This window comes from Coturnix japonica, chromosome 1, assembly GCF_054131305.1.
Source record: "Coturnix japonica strain WE chromosome 1, WE-NBRP24, whole genome shotgun sequence".
NCBI lineage: Eukaryota > Metazoa > Chordata > Aves > Galliformes > Phasianidae > Coturnix > Coturnix japonica.
Window position 1 is genome coordinate 126447872 of NC_140663.1, and position 28000 is coordinate 126475871.

General features: G+C 39.5%; 1 protein-coding gene across 14 annotated transcripts; it reads right to left on the reverse strand.

Moving 5' to 3' along the window:
* Positions 1–1068: 1068 nt before the first annotated feature.
* SLC9D1 (solute carrier family 9 member D1) lies at positions 1069–27938 on the reverse strand. 14 transcript variants are annotated; one of them, XR_014941435.1, is made up of 13 exons: positions 27865–27938; positions 25759–26301; positions 21474–21692; positions 19039–19230; positions 18303–18431; positions 17690–17782; positions 16207–16393; positions 15245–15362; positions 14484–14588; positions 8139–8289; positions 4531–4610; positions 3888–4037; positions 1069–2573 (listed from the first exon to the last, which is right to left on the reverse strand). XR_014941435.1 is itself a non-coding variant. In XM_015849435.3 (13 exons), exons 2-13 carry the CDS (start codon positions 26203–26205, stop codon positions 2460–2462), a joined length of 2037 nt encoding a protein of 678 aa, XP_015704921.2. In that variant the 5' UTR covers positions 26206–26301; positions 27865–27938; the 3' UTR covers positions 1069–2459. The 14 variants fall into 14 exon arrangements, 7 of the variants coding, with proteins under 7 accessions (XP_015704921.2, XP_085390430.1, XP_085390475.1 ...); XM_015849435.3 differs by having other exon boundaries at positions 14484–14679; positions 21474–21653; XM_085534304.1 differs by having other exon boundaries at positions 14484–14679.
* Between the last annotated feature and the right edge of the window lie 62 nt (positions 27939–28000).

Genomic DNA, 28000 nt, shown 5'->3' on the forward strand with positions numbered 1-28000 from the left:
AAGAAATAGGATGAGACAGCCCATGGGTCACCTGGTGACTTGCTGTTTGGACCCTGGAACCAAAAGGACTTTTCACTCAAATCCTTTAAAAGGTAATCATGAAATATATATATATATATATATGGTGGCCTTCTATGGAGGAGAGACAACATCAGTGGACAAAGGACAGGTAGCTTACCTGTGGTCTACCTAGACTTGTGCAAGGCTTTTGACGCAGTCTCACATCATATCCTTATCTCTAAACTGGAAAGGTATAGACTTGAACGGTGGTCTGTTCAGTAGATAGAAAGTTGGTTGGATAGTTGTAACCAAATGGCTCTGTGTCCAGTTAGAGGCCAGCAATGAGTACTGTCTGCAGGGTTCCACAGGGTGACTGTCCCTTCTCTGCTTGGCCCTCATGAAGTCCCACCTGGAGTACTGTGTCTAGGTATGGGGCCTCCAGCATGAGAAAGTCACAGAGCTATAAGAGCAGGTCCAGAGGATTGCCACAATGATGACCTGAGGAGTGGAACATCTCTCCTATGAAGAAATATTCAGGGAGGTGGGCTTGTTCAACCTGGAGAAGACCCCATTACAACCTTCCAGTACTTGAAGTGAGCTTAAAAACAGGAGGGAGACCAACTTGTTATACAGGCCGATGCTGACAGGACAAGAGAGAATGTCTTTAAACTAAAAGAGAGGAGATTAATACCACATGTTATGGGAATGATTTTCTCTCGGTGGTGAGGTTCTGGCACAGCTGCCCCATCCCTGTAGGCACTCAAGACCAGGTTGGATGGGGCCCTGGGCAGCTGAGCTGGTGGGGGTCAGACCTGCCTGTGGTAGGGATGATGGAACTATCATAGTATCATAGTCTCATGCGGGTTGGAAGGGACCTTAGAGATCATCAAGTCCAACTCCCGGGATTCGAGCCTCCTGTGTAGCAGAGCGGCACTTCTACCACAACTTACTGGCTTTTAAAGTCCCTTCTAACCAAAACCATTCTATGAGTCTTCTTTTGACAAACTCGGCAGATGAGGCTACTACGGTAGAGGAAAGAAGTATAAACCACACAAGTCCATCCAAAGCTTTGTCAGTTCTGCTAGTGGGAGGACGACTTTCATTTTAATTTGCAATTTAAACATACGTAACATACATTTTTCTAGCTGTTTGGTGGGTATCAAAGTTGTTTCAAATAACAGTATAATACTGACCTGAAGTGTTAATATATTTTAATGGCATTGTTTTAAACAGATAAACCTCAAGATGACTTTTAAATTGCCATAGACTACAGTCTATGAATTAAATCTTCTGTATGATTCTTCAGGAATAGGCTTTTACAAGGCTTTTCCTGTTCATCCATAATATTTTAAAGAACAAAGCACTTACATCTAAGATCACATTCAAAACAATGTTTCGTTAAATATCACAATATTTTAAAAGACTAACAATTTATTCGATGTAAATGCAAACTGTAAAGTTGTGGAGTTCCAAATACATATTCAAGCTGCCCTTTCTGGTTTTGTGCAAATTAATTTACTCATGATAGTTTCAAATGCAGAATATTATAAATATAACACCCAACCTCTGGAGCATATTTTATTAATAAGTGTCTGCTTGAAATTAGACTACCCATATCTACTAAGTTTATCTCGGATTTAAAACAAACAAACAAAACTGTAAACAATTACTGTAACGGTAGCTAGGAACAGGAATGCATGAGAGCTATCAGTCTTCAAATATAACTTAAGTTATGCCCTTTCTCACCATAAACTTATAATCAAGTATGTAAATAAATGCGAGAACTAACACAGAAGTTACCACTGTAAGAAAACACATTATATGCTGTAATTTGGAACAAAATATCATACGGTATTGGCTGCATCATTTGGAATATGTATTTGACTGCTTAAAAGTTTGATACCGACAATTAAACTTCCTCTTTGTATAAAGAACTAAGACTTTTACTCACCATTACAGATTTGTTTTGTGATTGAATTTACACTGGTCTACTGAACTCATTCCTCAATGTGAAAATGACTCAAGTCATTTAATGGAAAAAGATACCATAGGCACCATAATACACTTCTTTTTTAAACAAAATCTGGTGGTGAACTAACAGTAACAAAAGGAGGATGAGAATTAAAAGGCACATTCAGGCAAAATAATAATAATAATAACAAAATTTGCATGATGCTACAGTTACAAAAATAATTTAGACTCTGCATAATTGATCAGATAAAAAAAATACTCAGGCAGATCCTAATCTGTCAGAGAAAGCCAGTTTTGTAAGAGGCGTGCAATTAAAACAAAATCGCTCTTTAGTGTTGAATTTTGTTTTAAGGTCAGTGTAAGGCTTATTACCAAGTGCATGTTAAGAGGACTACTGAAAACCTCTTGTTTTCCAAGTGCATAGAAATACAATGAGCAATGAAGATATCTTTCCAAGAAGATGCGTTCTTGTTCATGTGCAAGTCTTATCAAGTACTTGAGCGTCGTTCAGGCCTCGGAACGCATTTCATAATTGCAGCTCTCCACAGGGCAGGGGCAAGTAAAAGGCTTAGAGTGGTCACACTCAGAATAAGAAGATAGACCTGGGAATCGGAAAGAAAAGCTCTCCACAGTTACATGGCAAACTAAGAAACTATTAGAAGTTTGGTGAGATCAGACGTTTCTCAACAGTATTTTCAGGAAACTTCACCTGTCTCCTCATCCACCTATGCAGACTGCTACAAAAACAAACAAGCGCAAGCACAATCATATTGTCTGTTTACCTCGTTTGAACATTCAGTTACAAAAACAACATAATGAACTCATATTAAACTAATTACTTAGATCTGCAGTTAAGAGGTCAATTTTGAAAGCAGAGCCAACAAGTCAAAGGCTAAAGACCACTTTACGAAAAAAACAAAACCAATTCAGGTTTGCATATATCATTGCAAAATGCATTACTATTTTAAACGCTTAAAAAAAGCCAACAACAAAAATTCCCCTAAGTCATACCACACATCTTCTGAAATGAGGGCTTTGGTTACGTGTTTTGAAAGAGTCTTACAAAATGGCAGTGGGAAGAAAACAGAAGAGTGACTCTGGGCAATTTCAGAGCTATGTAAACTTATGGAGTAGATAATGGCCTGAAAACTGCCATAGGAAAAAATGAAAGCCTAAAGGCCTCCCTCCAAACACACTGGGTGGGCCCCCCTAGACTGATTCTGTAATCACATATGGCTCTCTTGAAACCCTATACAAACATACAGTATTTATAACTCCTAATTATATGCAGGAGTAAACACGAAAATGAATCACCTTTACATACGCAAGTGAACAGCATTGTGTAAATTTTTCACACTTGCTTAATTTGGAATTGGTTCCAGCATTATACAGCCCACTGCTCACACAATGGAAAGCTCAGAGGGCCAGCCAGAGGAGTATTTTTGTGAGCAGAGACACAGAGGAGAACATGGGTAGCTTTAGAAAGCAGGGTCAGTTGTTACATCTCAGTAGCTGTAGTTTACTGAAGTTTGCAAAGCAGATTTCATCTGGAGAGAATCGTGTTTTCGTAATTTGAATATATGAGTAAGTTAAAGTTTTCCTTCATAAGACTTTTTTTTTCACAACTACTTTAGAAGCTCATTTCTTCTGCAGAAGATTTAAAATTAACAAGCTCCACAGGTGGTGACTACAAGTTTGTTTGCTCCTTTGTTTGTCTAAATATTAAGTCAACTTCCACTTCACCATACCTGCTCTCTACTTCTAATTTATTGATATTTCCATTTGTATGCGTGATTATTTGCTAACGATTTAGAGATGACACCAAATAGGTGCGTATTTCAAATACGCTGTAACATAAAATCCCAGTAAGATATCGAGATGCAAAAAGCAAAGTTAATGACTCTAAAACAGCTTACCTCCCGAGATATGATCCCTGCTCTGCGTGCTCTGCTTCCCAGAACAAAAGAGAATTCACTGACTTGTGCCAGTCCTGCTGAGACAATCCATTTGATATACTGGCTGGTCTTTGGAAGAATCAGAGAAAGGACAAGCACTGCCAAGACAAACTTTGAAAACATTTTTTTTTTCTTTTTTGAGTTGTCACCGTGTTGTTATTGTTTTCTTAATTAGTTTTTAAATAAAAGAAATATAATGGATAAAATAGTACAATCAATAGAAGATACATTGCATCAAATATGGTGCATGGACTAGAGGACTTTTAAATATGTTAAATGTACTAATGTCAAAAGCACACAGCAGAGTAAAAAGTACCATCTTATTTACTATAATTTGATAACTTGGTCATGAATCCTAAGTTAGACAAATAGGCGTTTCTCCATGTCTAAAAGGCTTTTACATTAAGAAAGATGTTTTTTTTAAGAGTACATAGATAAATTCTAAGATTGTTATGTCAAACTGTATCAGTTAGATTCCTCCAACTGCAGTCAAGATGTAATATTCATTGCTGTATTGGATGTGCAGTCTCTGTACAAATTTCATAGTGACACGCAGTGCTAAGAACATTCAGACTGTTTAAAGATTAAAAAAAAAACCAAATACCTTCATTATGACCACAGACAACGTAAGGAAGAGTAACACTGTGAGTTCATATATTACAAATGTGGGGAAAACATGAAGTCCTAGGAGGAAAAAAATAAAATAAGTGCTATTATCTCAGTACTTCTTTTAAAACCAACAACTTTTGCCAAGCATTCAGACTCACATCTAAGCCAAGTCTTAAATAGCAAAGTCTTATGTTTATTGGAACAGACAAGTAAACAGAAAAGTATGCAGTGTTTCCAAATTCCTAAACAATATATTTTTATTCCATGCCATTTGCAGATAGGTGTACTATGGAGTTGCAGTTAATTTACCAGTACTAAACAGGTTTTAGTTTTTAATTTGCCTTTAAAGGTATCTGCTACACTGTGGTATGTTTCACGTCTATCTTATTTAAAGCATATGCAGTTTGTTGCTGAGCGCTACTAGTGTTTCACAAGAAGCATCTGCAATGGTATTTGCAAATAGCATTTGACTTTTTTCCAGATTTTTGTAACCACTGCCTTGATAAACTTTTAACTTCCAGAATCAAACTACGATGAGGAAGTTCTGATCTCACTGAATATAATGATATCCAATCTGATATTCTAGATATCCCTGGAGAGAAATATTTCCAAGTTTAATGAAAAGCTTAATAATGAAAATCACCTGAACAAGAAAAATCACTTGGAATGGAATCAAGAGAAGTCATTAACCCCTGAGTATGATCTGCAAGCTAAGGAGCTGCATAAAGCCACATTGCTATGGCGTAGGCATTTTGATGATGCTGTTTCTTGGAAAAGGAATATAGAGAAAGGTGGCAGAACCTTATGTCTCAGACACCCAAGTTTTATTACTAATAAGCACTCATGCATTTTCATTAAGCTTATCTGTAGAATAAGTAAAAGGTCAAGTCTTGTTCTAGAACAAGAAAAGCAAGAAGCAAGGTAATAAGAACTGCAAAGAGCACAAAAGCTCAGAACTACACCTGAGTAGTATTAAACAGCCTAGCAAAACAAATACTTGTTAGAGAAGACCTGGAGTCATTGAAATCACTGCAGAAGAATCTTACAGGTGACTAAGTCCATCACCTATGATATGAGGAACTTGTACAGGTAAACATCTTTGGAAGCTCATTCACAGAAGCTCTTAAAAAGGAAACTAAAACCAGTGGTGGTGTTCTCGATAAATTCCCAGTAGTTGCCAAACCTTCAACCTAATTGATTCTGCTGAAGGCTAAGAGATCTGTAAATCAATGCAGCAACCTCTCATTGGAATGCAAGATAAATTTTCACTATTTTTCCCTGCTTTGTAGATCGCAGAGCCAAAAGAAACATATAGAACTAAGATTTATCGTCTTCTCTACCTAAACGCAGCAACTTCAAAGTATTTTGTCTGTCTGCATATTGCACTGTGAATAAAGATTTTTATACAAGTACTACTCAGCATGCACACACACTATTTTATTTCTTAATTTCTGTCTGACCACAAATGCACAAATGCAAACGATTGTCAGAATAAGGAAAGAGACGGCAAAACAAGAGATGAACACTGTATTAAAAAAGAAATCTAGATGTTTGTATACACATAGAGAAGGGCAAGTAGCTTCTGTCTCTCTGGGGTGTATCACGTGCATGTTGCTTGTTCACCTTCAGGCTGGTCTCAGAGATGATGTGGCTAGAGAAACACAGCCTGTAACAATGTCTTGTTTGACAAGAGGGCCAACCAGCATATCTGGAACTGAACATTTCAAAGGAGGCTGTAAGTATAGCCTAGGGCTCTCATCACTACTGGTGGATCAACTTTCTCAGTTCTGGAACAGACAGGCAGCCTGAAGTTCATTTGGACTGCCTCCCAACATAGAGATTATTACCTCATTCAAAAGAGCTGAAGTACAAACTACCACAGATTTCTATACTAATCCTGTGGAGGTAAGCATCTACAGGTAATAAGTGTCGCTAAGCTAAAGCAAGCCTAAGCCTGTTGCATATACAGTTCTGAGGAAACAAATATACAGCTCTGTACCCGCACAAATTTTGGGCAAAATAAAACCCATCATAGTGGAATTCATAGTTATTACAGATCCTTGTCCCATTCAAAAACTTAGGATAAGGCCGCAAGTAAAATCAGGCTGCTATACAGGTACATCAAGCCTTCCTGATGACATGAAGGCCATCAGAGATTAACTTCACAGACAGAAGATGCACTTATTTCAACAGTTTTAATTAGACTTTGCGACTAGGCTCAGGACTCAATAAGGACCTGTTCTCTAAGATGGAATAAACACTTCAATCACAAACTCAAAAACTTTAGCCCCATCATCAGGTAGTGCTGGCCTGTCACTAATAGCTGGTGTACCAGTTAGGTGAGTTTTCATAGCTGAACATGGTCCATGGTCCTTCAGCTCTAAGCAATGGTGAGTAGATGGTGGCCTTGCACCAGAAGTCAAGCCAAATGGCACAGTTCACTCACATAAGTTGAAATATTTTTATTTAAGGATGACTGCAAGGAAGACTTTACACTTTTTTTTTTTATTTTAATAAGTACCTTTTTTTCTCAGGGAAAAAAAACCAAAACAAATCATTTTAAATGGATTCTACCTGCCTGCTGCATCACAGCACATGGAGATCCAAATGTAGTCACCACCATGTCCCAGAAAATCCAGCATCAAGAAAAGGAATCTTAGAGATTCTTGACAGCAGACAAGGTAACAGAAAATAGCTCTGGTGGTTGAACCTCAGCCAGTTGGATTAATTCTGACTCATCCTCAAGATAGGACAATCAATCAGAAAAGTAACTGCGGTGGATGCTGCATCTATCAAGACTTTAAAAGCCTTTAAGAGCTTTTTAAAGCCTTTGACACTGTCCCTCACAACATCCTTATGGAGAAGCTGGCTGCCCATGGTTTGGATGGGCATACGCTCCGCTGGGTGAAGCACTGGCTGGATGGCCAGGCCCAAAGAGTTGTGGTCAATGGAGTTGAATCCAGTTGGTGGTTGATCACAAGCAGCGTCCCCCAAGGCTCAGTGCTGGGGCCGCTTCTATTTAATATCTTTATTAATGATCTTGATGAGGGGATTGGGTGCACCCTTAGTAAGTTCACAGATTACAAAGTAGAGTATTTTTCTATGGTCCTTAAAAAACACCACTTAATACGAACTCAGGTTTCTTTGCAACATCTCTCACTTTCTTAACCAAAAGAAATAAATGACTTATCTGTGAACATTTTGCAACTACCCATCTAAAGTTTTACCACAATTCTTTTTAATAAAGTGGTGAATGAGCCCTTCAAATAAACACTCTTATCTGACTGATCAGCACAAATTATTATCACGGGCTGGGCAAAACAGATTGAGACTGGTGAGCATAACTTCTTCCTTTCATTTTTATTCTGAAAACTGCCAAGAAACACTTTTGGTTTCTGTTATGGAACATGGAAATTCCTTATGAAAATTAATACTGCATTTAAAACATAAGCAAAGTCAAACCAATTGTGTCATTGTTTAACATCTCAGCACTCACAGAAATAAAATCTACCTCCTCCCTCCAGCTTGTAGACATCAATTCTCCTTTTCTTCCCCTGCATTTGTAGGGCAGCACTATTTTTAGTAAGCTTTGTTAGAAATTACCTATAGATGCAAAGAAAATGATGGCAAGAAAGTCACGTATTGGTTCAATACAGGCCATAATCTCCTCAGTAACCATGTGACCCTGAGAAGAGATTAGAGCTCCAGCCAAGAAGCATCCCAGCTCCATTGAAACATCCAACAGCTCTGTGATCTGTCAAGGAATAACAAGAAAATCTGTTACTGTTCTCATGCCTGGGGTGACCATATATACCATTTCACTGCACAATTACAAAACTGTACATTACACTGGATGTATACCTATGCAAGTTTTATTTCTGTTTTCTGCAGCACTGTATTTATCCGAAAGTCTCACAAAAGCATTTTCCCTCCTTCCCCACAAAAATAAAGCTATTTTTTAAAATCTGGATCATAATGCTTTATGTCAGTCGTATGGATGGCAATTGATTTCGGAGACTCGAAGAGAGACTAACAGCTTCAGAGTCAGCATTCCACAATACACTGAGGCTATAAAAATAAGCCACAAGAACTGCATAATTTCCAACTGTCAAACAAAGGGGAAAAAAGTAAAACCTAACAGTTTGGGAGAGCAGTCTCAATGTAGCAGACATAATAGACAGTTTATTACTGTAAATTGGACCTGAATGTGCTTGTGTGTTTTACTGAATAGCGAAGAATTTAAGCATGTGGAGTTAGCTGCTGGAATGAAGCATCTATTTGAAAGAACTCAGACTACTCTTTATTGTTGTTTTTCTTTTCTTCTTCTTATTTTAATACGGCACTTCAAGGGAGAGATTAAACACGCAAAGAGACTGAACCAAAAACCAAAGAAACTGCTTAAGGCAATGCCTATAACATTAAAAAAGCAGGCAGCACTTCTCATAGGAATAAATTACTTTAAAGCCATGCCGCTGAGGATAGTCACCTCTCTTAGAAAGGACAATTCTATTAATATTAATAGAATATTTAAACTGAAGACTTATTTCCACAATAATTTAGCTTAAGCAATGATACAGCATGGTACATTTATGGACAGCATTGATCATATGTCAGATGGTGTTACACTGAGGCACAAAGCTAACACTCAAGCGACTCGAACTTAACAGAGGAGAACAAAAGACATGATAAACAAGCAATGCATAAAATGCCACTGAAAATAAAATCCAGTCTTCTGTGTATTTCAGTGCCAATATCTGAATGCTCATCACATAACGCCACTTGTACTAGTCTTCAGCTTATTGCAAGGTATTTAAGAAAACAAATTGCTTCTGTCAATGCAAATGGTTGCTGACTGTTCAAAAGCAATAAAAATTCCATTCCAGGTTTACATATGTAAAATATGCCACTTTTGATACACTTGTATCTTAAAACAAAAGGAATTTCTCAGTGCAGTTTCAGAGATGCACAGCACTGCACAAAAGCTTGAAATTGTAAGGGGGAAGAAAAAAATGTACTAAATTAATTAAAATAACAAACATACAGATAGATATGAAACACTTCTTGAAAGTCTTAACTTCCTGAATGTGATAGACCCAGTATAGCATCTTCAAGTAAACTTGAAATTATTTCTACTTCTCAGCTAGAATCACATACATTCTGGTTGAAATCTTTTTAGCTAATGTTTTAAATATTCACTTGCACTCGGATATATTACCACTTAAGAAGGGATTTACTACTGCTTGTACTGGAATTGCACAATGCTATGCTCACAGAATCACGGAATTATCAAGGTTGCAAAAGACCTAGATCACCTAGTCCAACGATTACCAATACTTCCCAGCTAAATCATATTCCTCAACACAACCTATTCAAGCAGGGAACATTTTAAGTGGGAAACGGCTTGCAGAAGAGAAGACTTCAGGGAGACCTCACTGTGGCCTTCCAGTACTTGAAGGAAGCGTATAAACAGGAGGAGCTGTTTACAAAGGTGGATAGTGATAGGACAAGGGGGAATGGTTTATAAACTGAGGCAGGGGAGGTTTAGGTTAGATATTAGGAGGAAGTTTTTCACACAGAGGGTGGTGATGCACTGGAACAGGTTGCCCAAGGAGGTTGTGGATGCCCCATCCCTGGAGGCATTCAAGGCCAGGCTGGATGTAGCTCTGGGCAGCCTGGTCTGGTGGTTGGTGACCCTGCACATAGCAGGGGGGTTGGAACCAGATGATCATTGTGGTCCTTTTCAGCCCAGGCTGTTCTATGGTTCTATCATACCAAATGCTAGTTTAAAAGGCATCAGGTACAACTAGAGTAAATTATGTCTATTTGGGTTTGCTCCCACAGCATAAAACCTAAAAACTATTCCTTTACTCTAAATTAAACCAAGCATGAATTCAAGTACCTAGTAAGTGAAAATGCAATTATGCTATTCCTTCTAGGTAGTACACAACCTCAGGTCTACTTTATCTGTGTTAAGAAATACACATGAAAAAACATGGATGAGAAGGCAAGAAAAAATAAACCAACATGAACAACAGAAGCAAAATGTGGATATTTTCCTAACCACACCTGACTTCCTTTGGTCTGTTCTTCAGAATTACAGCTAAGCTTATACCAAGACTACTTTTTCTATTCCCATCCTAACTACTGGTTGTCGAATAGCATTATCAGTAAGTAGATACGACTCCTCAACTACATCTGTAGTGACAGGGCTTATTTTAAATAATGCACACAGACATACAATGAAGAGTTTTACTGGCGCAATGGCAGTTTCAACAAGATCTCTTATATAAGCAAAACTTGAGAAATATTTTGCATTTAGTATTTCCTCTCTGCCTGCACCATTTTTAATGTCTTGCTTTATTGAACGGGGATCTGACAGTTACTGTCCCCCAAGACGTGTTCCATCCTCTTCCCAATCCTGTAACATCCTCCTATGTTACAGGAAGCTTTTCTACTCAAAATTAAATGAAAACTTCTGTCAATTTGCATCTTTCTACCTCTGTATAATTTAGCTTTCAAAGGTTTTCAAAGGTTCCATTTTACTCCTAACTCAGAGAGGATTGCTTTTCTCTCACGGGAACATAGGATTTTTATGTTCAAATGTTCTACCACAGCAATAAAGAAAGAAATAAACATTACTGCTATGCCATGTTCCAGTTGAATTTCAGCTATTTGTTCAGCAGTTGTTTTGCCTACACTCTTTAATACAGCATATCTTACTCCTTAATCATCATAGAAGCCTGAATAGGGTAAGCTAGTGAAACTAAAGAAACCCCTCAGGGAAATGTATGCATTAATATTTGGAGCATTCATAACTTAAATGCATCCAAGAAGAAGACATGAATACTAAGTTTGCACTTTAAAGAAGCAATGCCTTAATGAGAACTGAAATAATTTTTGTGAGCCTTTTAAAACTCCATCTCAGATGATTTTATGAAATAATTAATTTGAATATAAGATTACAGTTATTTCTTAATCTTCTCCCCTTACTTGACAGGAAAGAGTTCAAAAGCAGGTTATGAGCCATCGGAAAGTACTCCAGCAAACAAGGAATTACTTTCCTAATAAATTGCAGGAAAAAGTATGCAGGCTTTCTTATATGAAGTACTGCAGTAACACAGCTATATTTTCAACTTCTTGAGGTAAAGACAGCTGGCAGTTCCCCTCCCCATGCTGTTGTCACCACAGATCTACTATGATGCAGCCAAACTAAAAGCCAGTTTTTACCCACAGCTAATCAACACCTTGGCTGACACAAGACCTGTTCTTCAGGTCACTGTAGTACAGTTCATGTCTTGACATAAAAGCGCCATTTTGGCCATCTATCCCTTATGTCCTCCAGTTTCAAATGTTATGATTTGCAATGCTATCCAAGTGAACAAAGCAGATCAGAAATGCTCTAGCTGCTAAAAGATACGTTCTTTTATTCTGCCTTTCAAAAGCTTTTTTATAACTACACAAACAAGCAAAATTCCATGTATGCAGACAAACAAATTCCATCGATATTTAGATTTGTTTTTCGAAGGAGAAAGATTTTTGCAAGCACTATGTCAGTTTAGCTGTTTTCCTACCTGGCACCCAAAAACTTCAGTTGATCTCTTCCAAATTCACTCAGCTTTTTCAAATGAGGTTGCTCCCTGTGCTTTTATTCCTGAAATAAGAGGGCATCTACAACTATTTAAATATGCTTTCCAGAAGATCTTCTTGGTGAATTGTTCAATAGGACAACTACATTGCTAGAGGAGGTTTTCTTCTTTTCATTTCTTTCTCCCCTTTAAGTCTTTGTGCTTAAACCACAGCTTGTACTACAAACAGTAATAAGTGTATCTGTTCCAGAGAACACAAAGCATCTGAACTGGTTTACCAAGGTTACATGCAGCATCTTTTCTGCTGATCATTTTAATGCATTATTTATCAAGTTTAAAAGGAAAACTGCTTTTGCTTGAAAGCACACAAAATATTTGTTTCTTTTCAAACACTTCTCATGCTGAAGAAGCATTCCATTTTTGCAATATGCATCCAATATGCTCAAACCTATTCCCCCTCAGGTTTGTATACACAGATTACATTAAGTCACGTACACCACTTCCCTTGCATTTGATGTCAATTTTGGCACAATATACCCAATTCAATCAGATCAATATATGCAGATCATTTTTTCATCAAAGCAAGATGAAGTGCTTCTAGGTACCACAGTATTTAATATGACGTACATAGGGTTTTGCTTTTATTAAAGCTGTTCTACAAATGTTACATCTGCCTGACGGAAAGTAAAAAGGAGGAAATAATTTTGTTATTTATTAAGTAGCACTTGTGTTTGGAATATGAATAGCTGTTTAGAGGGATGCTGCTTTTAACCAACATAACAAAAATCAACAAATTGTGAAGGTATGTTCTTGCTAACTTCTTTCTCTATTGGCTCTGTAATAACTGAGCAAACATGACTAGCAAAAAAGGCTCCAAACACTGGAACATTTTTTATTATTTTTCTCAGAAGTTCTCAAGGAGAACATAACAGTCTGCACAAGCAGGAGAAAGGAGTTTCAAACCCACAGCGTTATCATTGGCTGTCACGGTCTGCTCTCCAACAGAAGAGTTTGTTGGGGGCTGAAATGTGAGACAAAAGCCAGTGGATGGAAGATTCAGAGCCAAATAAACCAAACCCAGAAGAGATATCAAAACCAATGAATGTGATCTATATCCTGGAGCATTATGACTTCTGAAGTTCTACCCTGTCTTCTAGTACAACCCACTTCCTGCATAAGAATCCTGTACATTTTTGTTTTAGCAAAATATCTGAACCTTTGGGCCCTTCCATACTTTCTCAACTTCATCTCCAACTATTACCCACAGAAAGAAAGAAAGAAAGAAGGGAAGGGAAGGGAAGGGAAGGGAAGGGAAGGGAAGGGAAGGGAAGGGAAGGGAAGGGAAGGGAAGGGAAGGGAAGGGAAGGGAAGGGAAGGGAAGGGAAGGGAAGGGAAGGGAAGGGAAGGGAAGGGAAGGGAAGGGAAGGGAAGGGAAGGGAAGGGAAGGGAAGGGAAGGGAAGGGAAGGGAAAGGAAGGGAAGGGAAAGGAAGGGAAGGGAAAGGGAAGGGAAAGGGAAGGGAAAGGGAAGGGAAAGGGGAAGGAAAGGGGAAGGAAAGGGGAAGGAAAGGGGAAGGAAAGGGGAAGGAAAGGGGAAGGAAAGGGGAAGGAAAGGGGAAGGAAAGGGGAAGGAAAGGGGAAGGAAAGGGGAAGGAAAGGGGAAGGAAAGGGGAAGGAAAGGGGAAGGAAAGGGGAAGGAAAGGGGAAGGAAAGGGGAAGGAAAGGGGAAGGAAAGGGGAAGAAGGGGAAGGAAAGGAAAGGAAAGGAAAGGAAAGGAAAGGAAAGGAAAGGAAAGGAAAGGAAAGGAAAGGAAAGGAAAGGAAAGGAAAGGAAAGGAAAGGAAAGGAAAGGAAAGGAAAGGAAAGGAAAGGAAAGGAAAGGAAAGGAAAGGAAAGGAAAGGAAAGGAAAGGAAAGGAAAGGAAAGGAAAGGAAAGGAAAGGAAAGGAAAGGAAAGGAAGACAAAAAGCTATTTTATAATAAAACCTATGTCAAAAATTTGCCATTGAAAACGAACTATTAAGTGTTGCCATGAGCCATTATCAGTACCTCAAAACCCATCTAAATTATTTTCAAATGCATGAAATACCTCAAAATTAAAATTGTAATCACGTTCCTTATAGTAACTATAAAACAAATTACCAGAAGTTCAATCTATTAACATTCAGGTTGTGTCACTTAATACTTCTCTGTGCTGTGACAAATGAGTCATCTGTGCATTTCTGTTTTAAAACATTCTAAAGCCCAAAAATTGAACTGCAGAGTTATGTGGACATGCAATAAGAGCAAGTGTGATGGCTTTTTTGACACTGATATAGTAAACTCTACCACACACATTAAAATGTTTTATTAATTTAAAAGATTACCGTTAACATTAGGAAGATGAATGCAGATATTCCTAGAATGAGGATTTCCTTATTCCCTTTGCTTTCTGCATGCAACTTGCGATAATACGGTCCTATGAGATAAGTCTTTATAACAAGACATATAAGAAAAACAGCAGCCAGAGAAAAGAGAATTTGGCCAATCAGTATCAGTATTCTCAGAATTTCCTTGAAAATGCTGGAAGAGAAGAAACAAACAGAACATTTCTTTCAACTGCTCTCTTGCCTCTAAACCAGTTTTCCTTGACTGAAAAGATCTCATTCCACAGATGTCTGAAACTGGGTACCTACAGTAAGATATTTCAACATATTAGCAAGACAACACAAAGACTAAATCTGCTTAATGTGTCAGTCTCTTTTACAGCACACAGTTTACTTCCACGTTGATTCAAAATGACTTCTGCCGACTGCTCTTCATAGTAAACAATAATCAATAATTCTATCCAGCAGCCTTTATCAAAAATGCCTTTAGAGAATAAAGTCTCTATAAAGTCAGTAATAAACTTTTCACTACACATTTCAGGTTACAAGTTAGACTGGACTAAGGTAGCTAGAGCAGAAAGAATATCCTCATACAACATGGCAAGTACAAACAGTGAAGGGAACGCAGAGAACAAAGTCCTATTTTTTAGTGGACTGACAATAAAGGTAGTGCTGTCATATTCGTATTTGCAATCTATGTACTAAATTGTAAAGGTCAGGGGGAGGGAAGATTTTTTTAAATTTTTTTCTTTTTTTTTTACCTGGAATGTGTGCTCACTCCTGCTTGAATAAGTGTAGGCATAACAGCTATAAATAAGCCGAGTTGCACATCCTGCATCACCAACATGCCAAGTAGTACACTACTGTAGTCAATATCCCCTGTACACCAAAGAAAGCAGTCATGGAGACATTTATCAGACTCTATTAATGCTTGCAGAAATCTACAGTGTCTTAATAAATGAAGGTTACATAAAGCTCTCAGCAAGGTGAGGTCAAAGTATCATATGAAGCTTGACTTTGTTTTGCAGTTAAGCACTTGTTATGTATTTACTGGAACTTCTTTACAGAAGCTTACAGTCCTCAGAATAACAGGCATATCTAATTTAACAAGAGCCAGCACATAGAAAATAAACACTTTGAATTTTTGGTACTGGAATAAGAGTATTCTGGGGAGAAAGAAAACAAAAACACCTTACAGCACCTATGGATGAGAGAGGTTTAAGGGGAAGAAAGAAGGCTGGCAAAACTGCTGAAAGGAAATATGTAGAAGCCTTTTGAGAAGACAGCAATGTGGCACTTGAAAGTACTTATCTGAAGAGCTGCTATCTTTGAAAGACTAGCAGAGCTGTTCTTAGCCTGCAGGAAAAGGATGTGAATTACTTCAGTTAGCCTTTCTGCCCCAGTGACAGTCTGGTAGTAACGGTCTTATCTGGTAGCCTCTTAAAAAGCACCAGGCATCCAGAACCCCAGTAAAGTCAATTGTGTGCTGATTTTAACACCATTCTCTATCCAAAGAAGACTGGCTACATGAGTAATAGGTGCACCCCGTAACAAGACCACATATAACAGTGACCTGTGTTAAAAAACGATGATCCCTTGCAAACCAGACAATGTTTTGGTTTTGTTTCATTTTTAAATTAGTTTCTTTTATAACGTCACAAAGTCCACTTTTATCAAATTTTATTATAGATACTACAGCAGCCCGTACTTAAATCACACTTACCTTCTTTATCTCCTCGAACAGTCCCTGCTAGAAATCTTGACACCAATGGTGTGCTTGATAAAGACAAACAAGTGGAAATGAAGACACTTTGTGTTGGTCTGATTTGGAGCAAGTGTCCCCACAATAAACCAAAGGCAATCATCAGAACTGTCATGTAGCAGGGTCCTTGCAAAGATATTTTCCACACCTCAGGAAGAAAACAAGTTCTTATTATAAAGTTTGACACATTACAGAGATTTTCAGAGCAAATAAGCAGTTAAAGTTGCACCATAAGGTGCTGCAGACATAAGCAGCTCTCATTACACACATCCCCAAGCTCTAAAGATATTATTACCTAGGAGATAATATTCTACGTCAAGAGGCTCATTACCTCATGCAGTCTCATTAAGTACACTTCCCAGAGCTCGTAAACCAATAAATTAAGGGTCAAAGATCCACTATGGGCTAAATTACATTAAAATCAAACGGGAGACCAGTTACTTACTGTGATTATAAGGGGGAAAAACACAACATAGGGAGTTGTGTAAAACACCATAAATACCAGCAGCCCAATTCATACTAGTCCATACACAATTTTGAAGTTGCTTGCAATCTAGTAACAGTTTGCATAGTACCTGTTTAAGAACCTCTGAATTACTGACTTTCATTTTTAACTTTAGATGGACTTAAAATAGGAGAGTAATCTGAATACTCAGACTTCAACACATTTGAAAGCAAGCTTTTATAGTTTCTTGAACTCACAACCATCATTGGGACAGATCACAAAACGCAACTCTTTAAATGCATACAGACTTCACATCTTTTGTAGTAAGCTTCCAATATTAACATTCTAGCTAGTTTTATGAGTTTTTTTTATGAGTTAATTAAGATCAAAAACAACCTGTACCTTCTTGCTGAATCCCAATGGCCGCTGCAAGTAATATGATTATGCTAACATACTCACAGAATCAGCTTACTAGCCAGTACAACATGTATCATCAAATTCAGTACGTAGTACTTAACAAACAGTTTAATTACAGGACTGGTAAACATACCAGACACTTCATAACAGCAACTACATGTTTCTGCATGTTAAAATAAAGCAGAGATGGATTGCCATCAATTGTCTGAGATTTTTCTAGCAATCAACCAATTTTGTTGCAAAGTTTGTTGAATCACCATCCCTGGATGTGTTTAAGAGCCGTCTGGATGTGGTGCTCAGGGATATGATTTAGTGTAGGGTTGTTAGAGTTAGGGTACTGGTTAGGCTGCGGTTGGACTTGATGATCTTCTAGGTCTTTTCCAACCTGGGTAATTCTATGATTCTATGAAATGACACACGCTGTTCTTTCCAGAAAGTTAAAGAAAAGATGACATATTTGTCTTTTCAAAACTGTCTAACAACAAACTAGCCTATTACAGAAAGCACGTGCAAATCTGAAATAGAACTGGTGACAGTAGCAGTTAAATCTGGTAATATAGAAGTACAACAAAAATAAAATACCTTTCTTAATCTTTCAGGAGAAAATTCCAGACCAACTAGAAAGAGAGTGAAGAATACACCAAATTCTCCTAATGTCTCCACCTGCACAATAGACTTTTAAAAATATAAAATAAATATCAGTGCATAGCAATCTTACTTATAGAGCAAATTGCGAGTATATTTACAAAACCAATAGTTTCTCATTATGTTCCCATAGGAAATTCGCTTGCCAGTAATATAGCAACACAAGTTCCCTCAGCAGTGTAGTTCCCACTTCCTCGTGGTCTCTGAAAATCCATTGCTGAATCTTTCTAATGTCAACCATACATAATGTCTGTTTCTTAACTTAAAGAGTTGACTTAAAGGTCAACCTTCATGTACTACTACATGTCAGTATCAGTAAGAGCCCATGTAACAGCAGACGTTGTGAAGACATAATTTCTAAGCAGTTATATGAATATTAACGTAATACACACATTTAGCATCTATCCTGTTGTGCCTGTTGGCCAACTTGTTAATGCACAGCAGACCACTACTCACAACGTGTGCATTTGAAGTTGGACATACCACTTCTTATATTACTGTTAAAAATGTCAATAAATGCAATCAGTCAAGAAACAACATGTGTGCTTACCTTAATGCTATTTAATCCTGATGGTCCTAACAGTACGCCACAGATGATATACCCGAACATAGTTGGCAATCCTATCATCGTGCATAGCCAGCCACATGGCAAAGACAACATTCCTATTGTCACAATATCCTAATATGTAAAATTTACATGTTAGTATAAAGGATACACAAATTAGTGGCGCAATTAAAGACCATTGCCCTTCCAAAGGAAAATGGAACTGTAAAATTACATGTAGAATACTGCCTGAGAAAACAAAACAAAACATTGGTGAACTTACCTAAACACAACTGTAGGTGTGAGCACTTCTGCTTGCAGATGAAGCATTCAAAGTACTAACCCTTTAGTAATAAGTAGCTTTGGGGAATTCTGATCAACTTATAAACTGTAATGTAGGAGGTGTAATTAGGGCTGCTGGAGAGACTGACTGTTTGCATTAAAACATAATAGTGGAATAGATCAATATTGTTTTAAAAAAAAATATCTCAATCCACTTATTCATCATGAAGAACAAATACAATAACATACTGATGCATTTTCCAGTTTCCATTCCTTTATCACAGTACATGAATATATAAATCTCTGTTGTGACCATATGCAAATGGCTTATCAGGTAAACTAGTAGCTTGCTTTAACTACGTGCTGCCCCAAAGGAGCAACGAGTTAAGCTAAATTTGAACATACAAGCTGATGGGAGTAAGTCTTATAAAAAAGAGAAGAGCATCTCTAAAATTATTACCTTTATGAAGTGATGATCAGCACGAGGAATGGTTGAATCCCTGGGCTTGGTAAGGATATACTGGTTGTTCTGGGAATCAATGAGCATACTAAGACCTAAGTCATCCTCTACTTCTCGTTTTGAAGCATTTCTTTTGGAGTTGGCTTCATCTTCTTCCACCCTTAAAACTGCTTCAAAGTTTACACCTCTTACCTGTAAGAAAAAGAAGGAAAAAAAAAAAACAACAAAACAAAGATGTGCATCTATGAAGCGTACATTAACAAGGAAGGCTATTAGCTGTGCTTGAAGTTACTCCAGAATGTGTTCACATTGACTAAAAACACTGCAGCTTCTTTTAATATAAATATTTTCAACCTTTTTATCAAAACTTGATGCTCATAACTGAAAATGCTTTTCATTTTAATCAATGTGAGGTTTTCCAGGCCAATTTTCCAATGAGAAAAAAACCACATAAAGATGAGGTTTCAAAGCTGTAGAATTCCAATGCAAGAAACTGAAATAAATACTGAAGTCTGCAGAATGACTGAGAAGTACAATATCTCTAACCAAACACCAGCATTCTGAAGTGCTAGAATGAGAGGTTGGTGACCATTTTCTCTTCAGACATTATGGAAGTTGCATTTCACCCACTTTTTGCCTACAACCTGCTTCTTTATGACTACTCCACTTTCACCTCCCTAAGCTCCCCACTTACCATGCTATTTTCCATTGCAGAACCAAGTGTCCATTGTCAATTCTAAGAGATCAAAGCAGGTTTTCATGTTTTCAGCTGATGAGAGAAAGCAGGAGCAGCTGCATGTCACATACATGCAAACTGTTCTCACAGTATCAGAACAAAGAAGAAAGGCTTCCCTACAGTCAGCATTCATGAAGAACTGTTTCTAATCAGAATGCATAATAGGTTCCCAATCCTGTTGCTTTTCTGTTATCTACCCCTCCCCTCACAACCTTATTGCCACTAAAAGGGGAAAAAAAAACAACAGAGTTTAGAGCGTACTGTTAAATGCTGACTTCACAGTTTAAAATACACTGATTTTTATATAAGAATTATTTAACTGCTTAGTGCAGTCTCCCCATCTTTACCTAAAAACTGAAACATTAACAAGGTACCATCCTGAGAATCTGAAGTTATGAGGTCAGTGATAACATTCACTAAGCAAAATGACAGTATTAGATACATCAGCATCAAAGCATCTACTTTGAAGACCTGGGATTCTAAATTCATACAGAGTTTGTTGAGCGTTCCTTTGTATTTGGTAGCTGCGTGAATAGAAACTAACCAAACTTCTCTGTATCAAAACTTAAGTTATATCAAAGACCACGTCAAAGTGACATGATTGTATAAATGTATTCATCCTCTAGTGAAGCTCAGTCTAGTTCAGAAACAATATTAGGAATAGAAGGAAAATGTTGCAAGGTTAAGGCAATTATCTCTATCTGAATATATATCCTTATATATCCTTGAATATATATTCTTAGCAGTTGGCTTGAGAGAAAATACACTAGGCAGTCCTCACAAAGATGGGGATGTAAGTAATCCATCCCTGGCAGTGTTCAAGAGGTGCCTGGATAGGGAGCTAGGAGATATGGTTTAGGGGTTTTCTGTAGGTATGGTAAAGGGAGGACGGCTGGACTAGATGATCTTGTAGGTCCTTTCCAACCTTGTGATTCTATGATTCTAAGTAGTCCTAGAGTTTGAATTTCATTACTACTTTTCTGTACTTCATGACTAGAGATATAAGACAAAAAAAATAGAAGAAACACTGGACAAGAAGAATAACTTTGTTCTCTTCCTTCAATGATCAGCTATTGCAGATGAATAGTACTCCTATCACTAAAATCGGCTGTCATATCCCAGTGTAACAGAAGAGGGCACTCTAGCAAGCTCTTCTCTACACTCTCGGTCCAGCTAGGTAGGATTACCTGGAGGTATAATTGCAGCTGTTTGGTGCAGACAAAAAGCTACTCTCACTTTCCCTCAAGAGAGTAGTGCCGCTCTACTACAAAGCAGGCTCGAATCCTGGGGGTTGGACTCGATGATCTCTAAGGTCCCTTCCAACCCGCACGAGACTGTGATACTGTGACTATGACTCCCATGAGCTGTCTCAGTGAGACGGAATACACTTGTCACTGTAAGTGGTAGTTACAGGGAGTATTTCCAAATCAAAGCAGAGAAATCTACAACAAAAAGAAGAATGATTCCTGTCTGCTCATTCTTAACAAGCAATTATTCTACAACTAAATGCTTTCTTCTCTTGAAAGTGAAAACAAACACAGAGCCAAAAGTTGTTGTTTTCTTTTCCTCTTTGTTTGTTCAAAGCAGTGACTAAAATCCTAATAACTATCTGTAATACAAGACAAATACCCCTACAATGCAAATATCAACATAAACACAAATACACATGAATGAAAAGACAGCCCAAAACCTTACTTACAGATTTATTGTCATCAAAGGCATGCTCTTCTATTTCTTCCTCCAGTCTATCAGCTGCCTTCCGGACATCTTCAAGGATTTCATCGAGCATTGACAGGCTTTTGTTTTGATGCTGCATGTTCTTAAGGGCTTCAACCTGATGCTTTTCTGCTGCTAAGAGTTCAACATATTCCATTTCTTCCTGTCGAATTTCAGAACACAGATAATGCACAAGCCAGGCCTTTACGTATCAAAATGTTGATATTAACACGAGCTTCTTTTGACATAAAACATCTTACCAATAGAACTGCAGAAGCAATATAGACATTGTAACAGTGGCTGAATAATGTTTTTATTGTAGCAGTCGTAACTGAGGGAAGGGGGTAAGGAACACAAGTAATCCCTAAGTCAGACTCCATTGCTTGAGCACACAAGTTTCTATCTCTATTTTTCTTATACTGCCTGAGCTAGAGATCAGATAGACATTGTTCTCCCTTTGGTTATGTCTGCCTTTCCCACAGTGGCATCTACAATGGTCCTAAACACCTCTGCTGGAACAAATCACAGAATCACAGAATGACCCGGGTTGGAAGGGACCTCAAGGATCACGTAGTTCCAACCCCCCTGCCTGGCAGGGCCACCAAACATACACATTTACTAGATCAGGTTGCTCAGGGCCCCGTCCAACCTGGCCTTGAACACCTCCAAGGACGGGGCATCCACAACCTCCCTGGGCAGCCTGTTCCAGGGCCTCACCACTCTCCTAGTAAAGAACTTCCCCCTAACATCCAACCTAAATCTTCCCTCCTTCAACTTGGATCAATTTCCCCGTGTCCTGCTATTGTCAGCCCTTTCGAAGAGTTTATTCCCCTCCTGGGTGTAAGTTCCCTTCAGGCACTGAAAGGTATTGAATAAATGAAGCGTTGCCTTCTCTACACACATTTGTAGATGGCCCTTTTTCTCATTGATCCCTGTAAGGACGTGTATAATTCAAACAATTCCTTGATGTCAAGACAATACTACATTCAGAGTAGCCTGTAACTGTGTTTAGCCCTTAAAAAAAAACAAAACAAAAACAATCTTGTCAATGAGATGAATGCTCCAGGTTGTAAAGAAACCACAGAATTGGTTTCTTTAATGGAAAAGTGTTGCCGATGGAGGTGGTATCAGTTTTTACCCACTGGCTACAGCTGTAGCTGTTGAGTGGAACAGTAACAGAATGGTGTTGATGAGATGGAAATGTTTTCTCAAACACCTTGCTACACATTATGCAAAGGAGTACCACAGAATCAACACTGTTCTGCCTTTCACGTTAGCACTGGAGACATTTGATCACAAAGTATATGCTAAACAGTGTTTTAAGCAAGGTAATACGCATAAGGATTCCACACTAAGCACAAGATGGGAATACCTTGCAATATGTGCAAAAGGAAGGGAAGACTAATTAAGAAAGTAGTGTTATTGCTGTCTGCTGTTTATTCAACAACAGATGAATAAAGTGAATTCAGAGGAGGATGCATCTATGTAGTACTCATCTTTTCCATCAATGGACAAGAAGTGGCCACCCAAGAAATCTGAAGCAGATAGAAAGTAGGTAAGATTTGCTGCTTCTTCCAGAACTTCCCCACAGTTCCTTGAGCAAAGTCAGGCAGAGTATATAAGCAGGAGGGGTGTTCATGAGGGTGGATAGTGATAGGACAAGGAGGAATGGTTTGAAACCGAGACAGGGGAGGTTTAGGTTAGATATTAGGAGGAAGTTTTTCACACAGAGGGTGGTGATACACTGGAACAGGTTGCCCAAGGAGGCTGTGGATGCCCCATCCCTGGAGGCATTCAAGGCCAGGCTGGATGTGGCTCTGGGCAGCCTGGTCTGGTGGTTGGTGACCCTGCACATAGCAGGGGGTTGAAACCAGATGATCACTGTGGTCCTTTTCAACCCAGGCCATCCTGTGATTCTATGATTCAACATTTCCCTGCCATGAATGACCCTGTTGTACTCTTTCCCAGCAGCAGAACCAGCAGAAAATCCATCACATTCATACTCTGATACTAACAATTTTCAAGTACTTGAACTCGACAGAAATAAAGTGATTGAGTCCTGTATACTCTACAGTCATCTGTATTTTCCATTCAACCACTCTGTGGAAAAATATCTTATGAGTAAGATATTTTTATGAGTATCAGCAAATATGATGACAACAAAAACATACTGGAACAAAATTGGACCTGATGTGTGAACATCTTTTGAACACAAAAAATTACTCCATGTGTGCCATTTTCATCTTTGGCACGTGCTTGCCCATCATCTCCTCCTCTATTTCATACTATAAAGCAAAATAAGGAGCCAGGAGATATGGTTTAGTGGTTTTCTGTAGGTATGGTAAAGGGAGAATGGTTGGACTAGATGATCTTGTAGGTCCCTTCCAACCTTGTGATTCTATGATTCTATGAAATTACAAGGTTAGAGCAACAAATACTGCTTAAACAATCATGTAAGCGGCATTAAGGAGTGGTGTAAAAGACAGCTTGATTGAGTAAATATCTTGATGTACTAAAAAAGCCAACACAGCCCACCTTTGCAAAAGTTAAACTCTTACAGGACACACCTCAGCACTACAAACAGAAGCTTCCTTTTATAAAGGAAAAGAAGCAGCAACATTCAAGCTGTACTACAGACCTCTCTCTTTTTGTTTTACAATTGTATTGCTGCCAAGAATCAGGTAAATGAGACAAAAGGTTACAGATGGCTTCACTGCTGCTATGTGAAGAACTTTGAGGGGAAAAAAAAATAGAAGAAAAAGAATCTAGCAATGTCTACTATTTCTATGCAGCAGAAGCTGGCACTGCCATTAACTGCCAATATCACAGTCATACTGAGTCACTGGAACATACATGGATCCAAGCGACTCATTTTTTGTTTGCACAGACTGCTGCAGTTCCCTCAGTCTGCACCCTAACTTCTATTCTCAGCAGCCTTTCCTCTCTGTTCATTGCACTCCCTTGTGCAAAAGCAGTCTCATGCCACCCCTTGCCTGGTCTCTATGTGTCTCAGACAGCTGCCCTGCCTGGGTCCTCATCTCTGCCCTCTGTAGCCTGACTGTGCTTTTCCCTTTTACTCCCTTTGACAAGAACAGCCTCTTTTTTAAGAAAAGAAGACGCAAAGAAAATTCCTAGCATTTTTCTTCAGTGGTTGAGAGGCAGAGGCTAGGAAACAAGTCATTTCAATGCCAAGTCAGCTAAGCAACGTTTTCTCTCAATGGAGGACTTTCAGTACATGCTCTGAGCACTACCAGACTGGGTGCCAGACTGTGCAAGCCATAACAGGTCTGGAATGACCCGGGAACCCAAACTTTCCTTTAAGTACTTGAGCTCTCCCATTACACACACCTACTTTTCTCAGTAAAGTTCCCTCAGCCATCTGGGGGCCATAGTGGCGAGGCTGGTCTCTTTTCAGTAGTGCGTGGGGACAGGACTAGGGGTAATGGGATGAGACTACAGCATAGGAAATTCCGCATGAATGTGCGTAAGAACTTCTTTACAGTGAGGGTGACGGAGCACTGGAACAGGCTGCCCAGGGAGGTGGTGGAGTCTCCTTCTCTGGAGATATTCAAGACCCGCCTGGACGCCTACCTGTGTGACGTGGTTTAGGGAACCTGCTTTGGCAGGGGGGTTGGACTCGATGATCTCTAGAGCTCCCTTCCAAACCCTACAATTCTGTGATTCTGTGATCTGTTTCTTGGAGGTGTTATTTTCCATACCTGTACTTCTTAGGCTAGGAATAATACACCAAGACAAAACAAAACAAAAACCAGACACCAATATTTTGCACCTCCATTTTAACTAACATCCCTATGAGTACATAAAATAAAGAAGTTGTTCCACCAGAATGGCAGGTTTGGGATGAGTAATCCCAATCCAAAGTGGAAAAATTATTTAGCATATGGTGAATTTGTTGCCTTATTTCCATTCTGATAACCCAAGACGTTTATATAGCACAACCACGCTGTGTGCAGACTCACCTCTTGTCCTCTTTCAACACAGTACTCAATGTGGGTCTTGTGATTAGGCTTAGCTTTGCTTTGAAATAACGATTGGCTGCGACTAAGTTTTCAGATCTATTCCAGAATTCTAATTTTGCCAATGAAAACAAACACACCTAATTTCATTCGAAAACTGTTTTAAAATGTAAGCCTGCAGTTTCTCATAGATCTACTTATTTGTATAGAACAGACTGAAAAAAGTATCAAAATGAAATTAAGATATTACAGTTCTAGTAATAGCCACAGTGGGGGTGGAGAGTAACTAACCTTAATTGCAGCTTCTCTCAAGGCTTCCAGTCTCTGCCTACTACTTTCTTTCATATTTACAACATCTTTGTAATCACCCTGCAGGGCTCTCTGAAGGCCATGGATCGCTTGAAAGACTGAGTTTTCACTTTCATTTAGCTCCTTTTGGAAAATTTCAAAGGTATGAACCTGAAAAAGTTTCTCTTCATCTGACAGCCCGGCATCTTTCTCAACCGCTCTTATAGCACTTTTTAATTTGTTGAGTACAACATTCTTCTGGCGAAGGAGACCAGATAGTTTCCTGCAGCTCTCCATTACCCACTGCTTTCGCTGAGTAATAACAGCTCCTTTCCCACGATGCAGCTTGATCGCGTGCTTTACTACATCTTCGTGCTCTGCAGTGTTTCCTAACTGGCCACAAAGCAATGAAGTCAACGTCCATAGGGAAATAAATCCAGGCACCTTCATTCTTCACTTTGTACCGCTGTTGGGAGGGACTGATAATCCACAACTGCTCAGAGCTTTCTGCTACATGGTTTCTGCATCTCCAGGACACACACCGTGCTGCAAGATAGTAACAATCATTTATCAAACACAGTCATGTTGGGCTGCTGTATAAACAAATTACAAAGCAAAACAAACACTGCATTGTACACTGCAATCTTGTATACAACATAGATGGCCTCCTTCAGTCAATGTTAGCAGCCCAAGGTCACTGATAATTTTGTTTCCTTCTTGTCTATTTTCTAGAGGTTATCTTGTTTTAAAAACACTGTGCGGAATGTTTAGTTGGCTCACGCGGTATTAAGCTGTGCTTCTTCTTAGATTAAAGAAAAGTCATTAAAAACACTATGCCGTGATGAAATTTGTTGTTGTACTTCAACCCAGCACTGGAAGAGATTAAGTTATGTGTTATGCATGTGAAAGAAACATTTCTACAGGGAAAAAGGGCAAGGGGAAACGGCTTCAAACTAAAGGAGAAGAGATTTAGACTGGATATATGGAAGAAGTTCTTTGTAATAAGGGTGTTGAGGCACTGGCACAGGTTGCCCTGAGAGGTGGTGGATGCCCCATCCCTGTAGATGCTCAAGGTTGGGCTGGATGGGGCTCTGAGCACCCTGATCCAGCTGTAGGAGTCCCTGTTGATTGCAGGGGAGCTGGACCAGATGGCCTTTAAAGGTCCCTTCCAATGCAAATGATTCTAGGAGTTCTAGATTTCCACCTCTCAGCATCCACAAGTGAAAGATCACTGACTGACGTTACAGTAAAATAGCTCACAATACTTGAAAACAGTCTCTCCCTTCACACAGCTACACGTAACACACATCTACCACCGAAGCGTGCCATTCTAAAGCCACACAGCAGACACCTCATATTTAGAAGATGGTCAATGGAGCAGGTCAGAGTCACAGACTACTATCCCGTACTGGAAGCGATGCACAAGGCCCATGCAGTCCAGCTCCAGGCTCCACACACCACCACCCCAAATCCAAACCCCTGTGTGTGAGAGCACCATCCAGATGCTCCTCCAACTCCGGCACTCAGAGCAGTGGTGCAGAACCGCTTTCTGACATCACAGAATCACAGAATTGTAGGGGTTGGAAGGGACCTCTAGAGATTATCGAGTCCAACCCCCCTGCCAAAGCAGGCTCCTTATATCCACACAGGAGAACCCTGGCAGCCATCCCTGTTTCCCACCCACAGACACACGGCGGTAGCACTCACCCCCCAGGCCCAGCCCTGTCTCGCACCGCCGGCATCCACACAGAATCACAGAATGACCCGGGTTGGAAGGGACCTCAAGGATCATGTAGTTCCAACCCCCCTGCCTGGCAGGGCCACCAAACATACACATTTACTAGATCAGGTTGCCCAGGGCCCCGTCCAACCTGGTCTTGAACACCTCCAAGGACGGGGCATCCACAACCTCCCTGGGCAGCCTGTTCCAGGGCCTAACCACTCTCCTAGTGAAGAAAACCACTCTCCTAGTGAAGAAGAGAGAGCGGTTCGGGGTCACGCAGGGGAGGAAGCTCGGAGAGGCGAGGAGGGGCCGGGAGCTGCGAGCCCCCACCCAGCGCCCCTCGGGTGGGAAGAAGGAAGGAGGCCGCTCCCCACCCACCCACTCACCTGCCGGCAGCGGCCGGGCCGTGACCGCAGCATGGAGCGAGAGAGCAGCGCCCTCCGCGTCAACAGCCTCGCCCGCCCCTTCGCCCTGCGCCACAGCCCGAGCGCCGGCGCCTTTAAGCGCAATGCCGAGCGGGAG

Excerpts from the sequence above, each read along its gene's own strand:
- SLC9D1 (XM_085534304.1), bottom strand. The coding sequence starts at position 26,205 with ATGAAGGTGCCTGGATTTATTTCCCTATGGACGTTGACTTCATTGCTT. Across the intron at positions 21,693-25,758 it reads TGAGAGAAGCTGCAATTAAG|GCCTGGCTTGTGCATTATCT; the intron begins GTTAGTTACTCT and ends TGATACGTAAAG. Across the intron at positions 4,038-4,530 it reads TGTCTGTGGTCATAATGAAG|TTTGTCTTGGCAGTGCTTGT; the intron begins GTATTTGGTTTT and ends ATGTTTTCAAAG.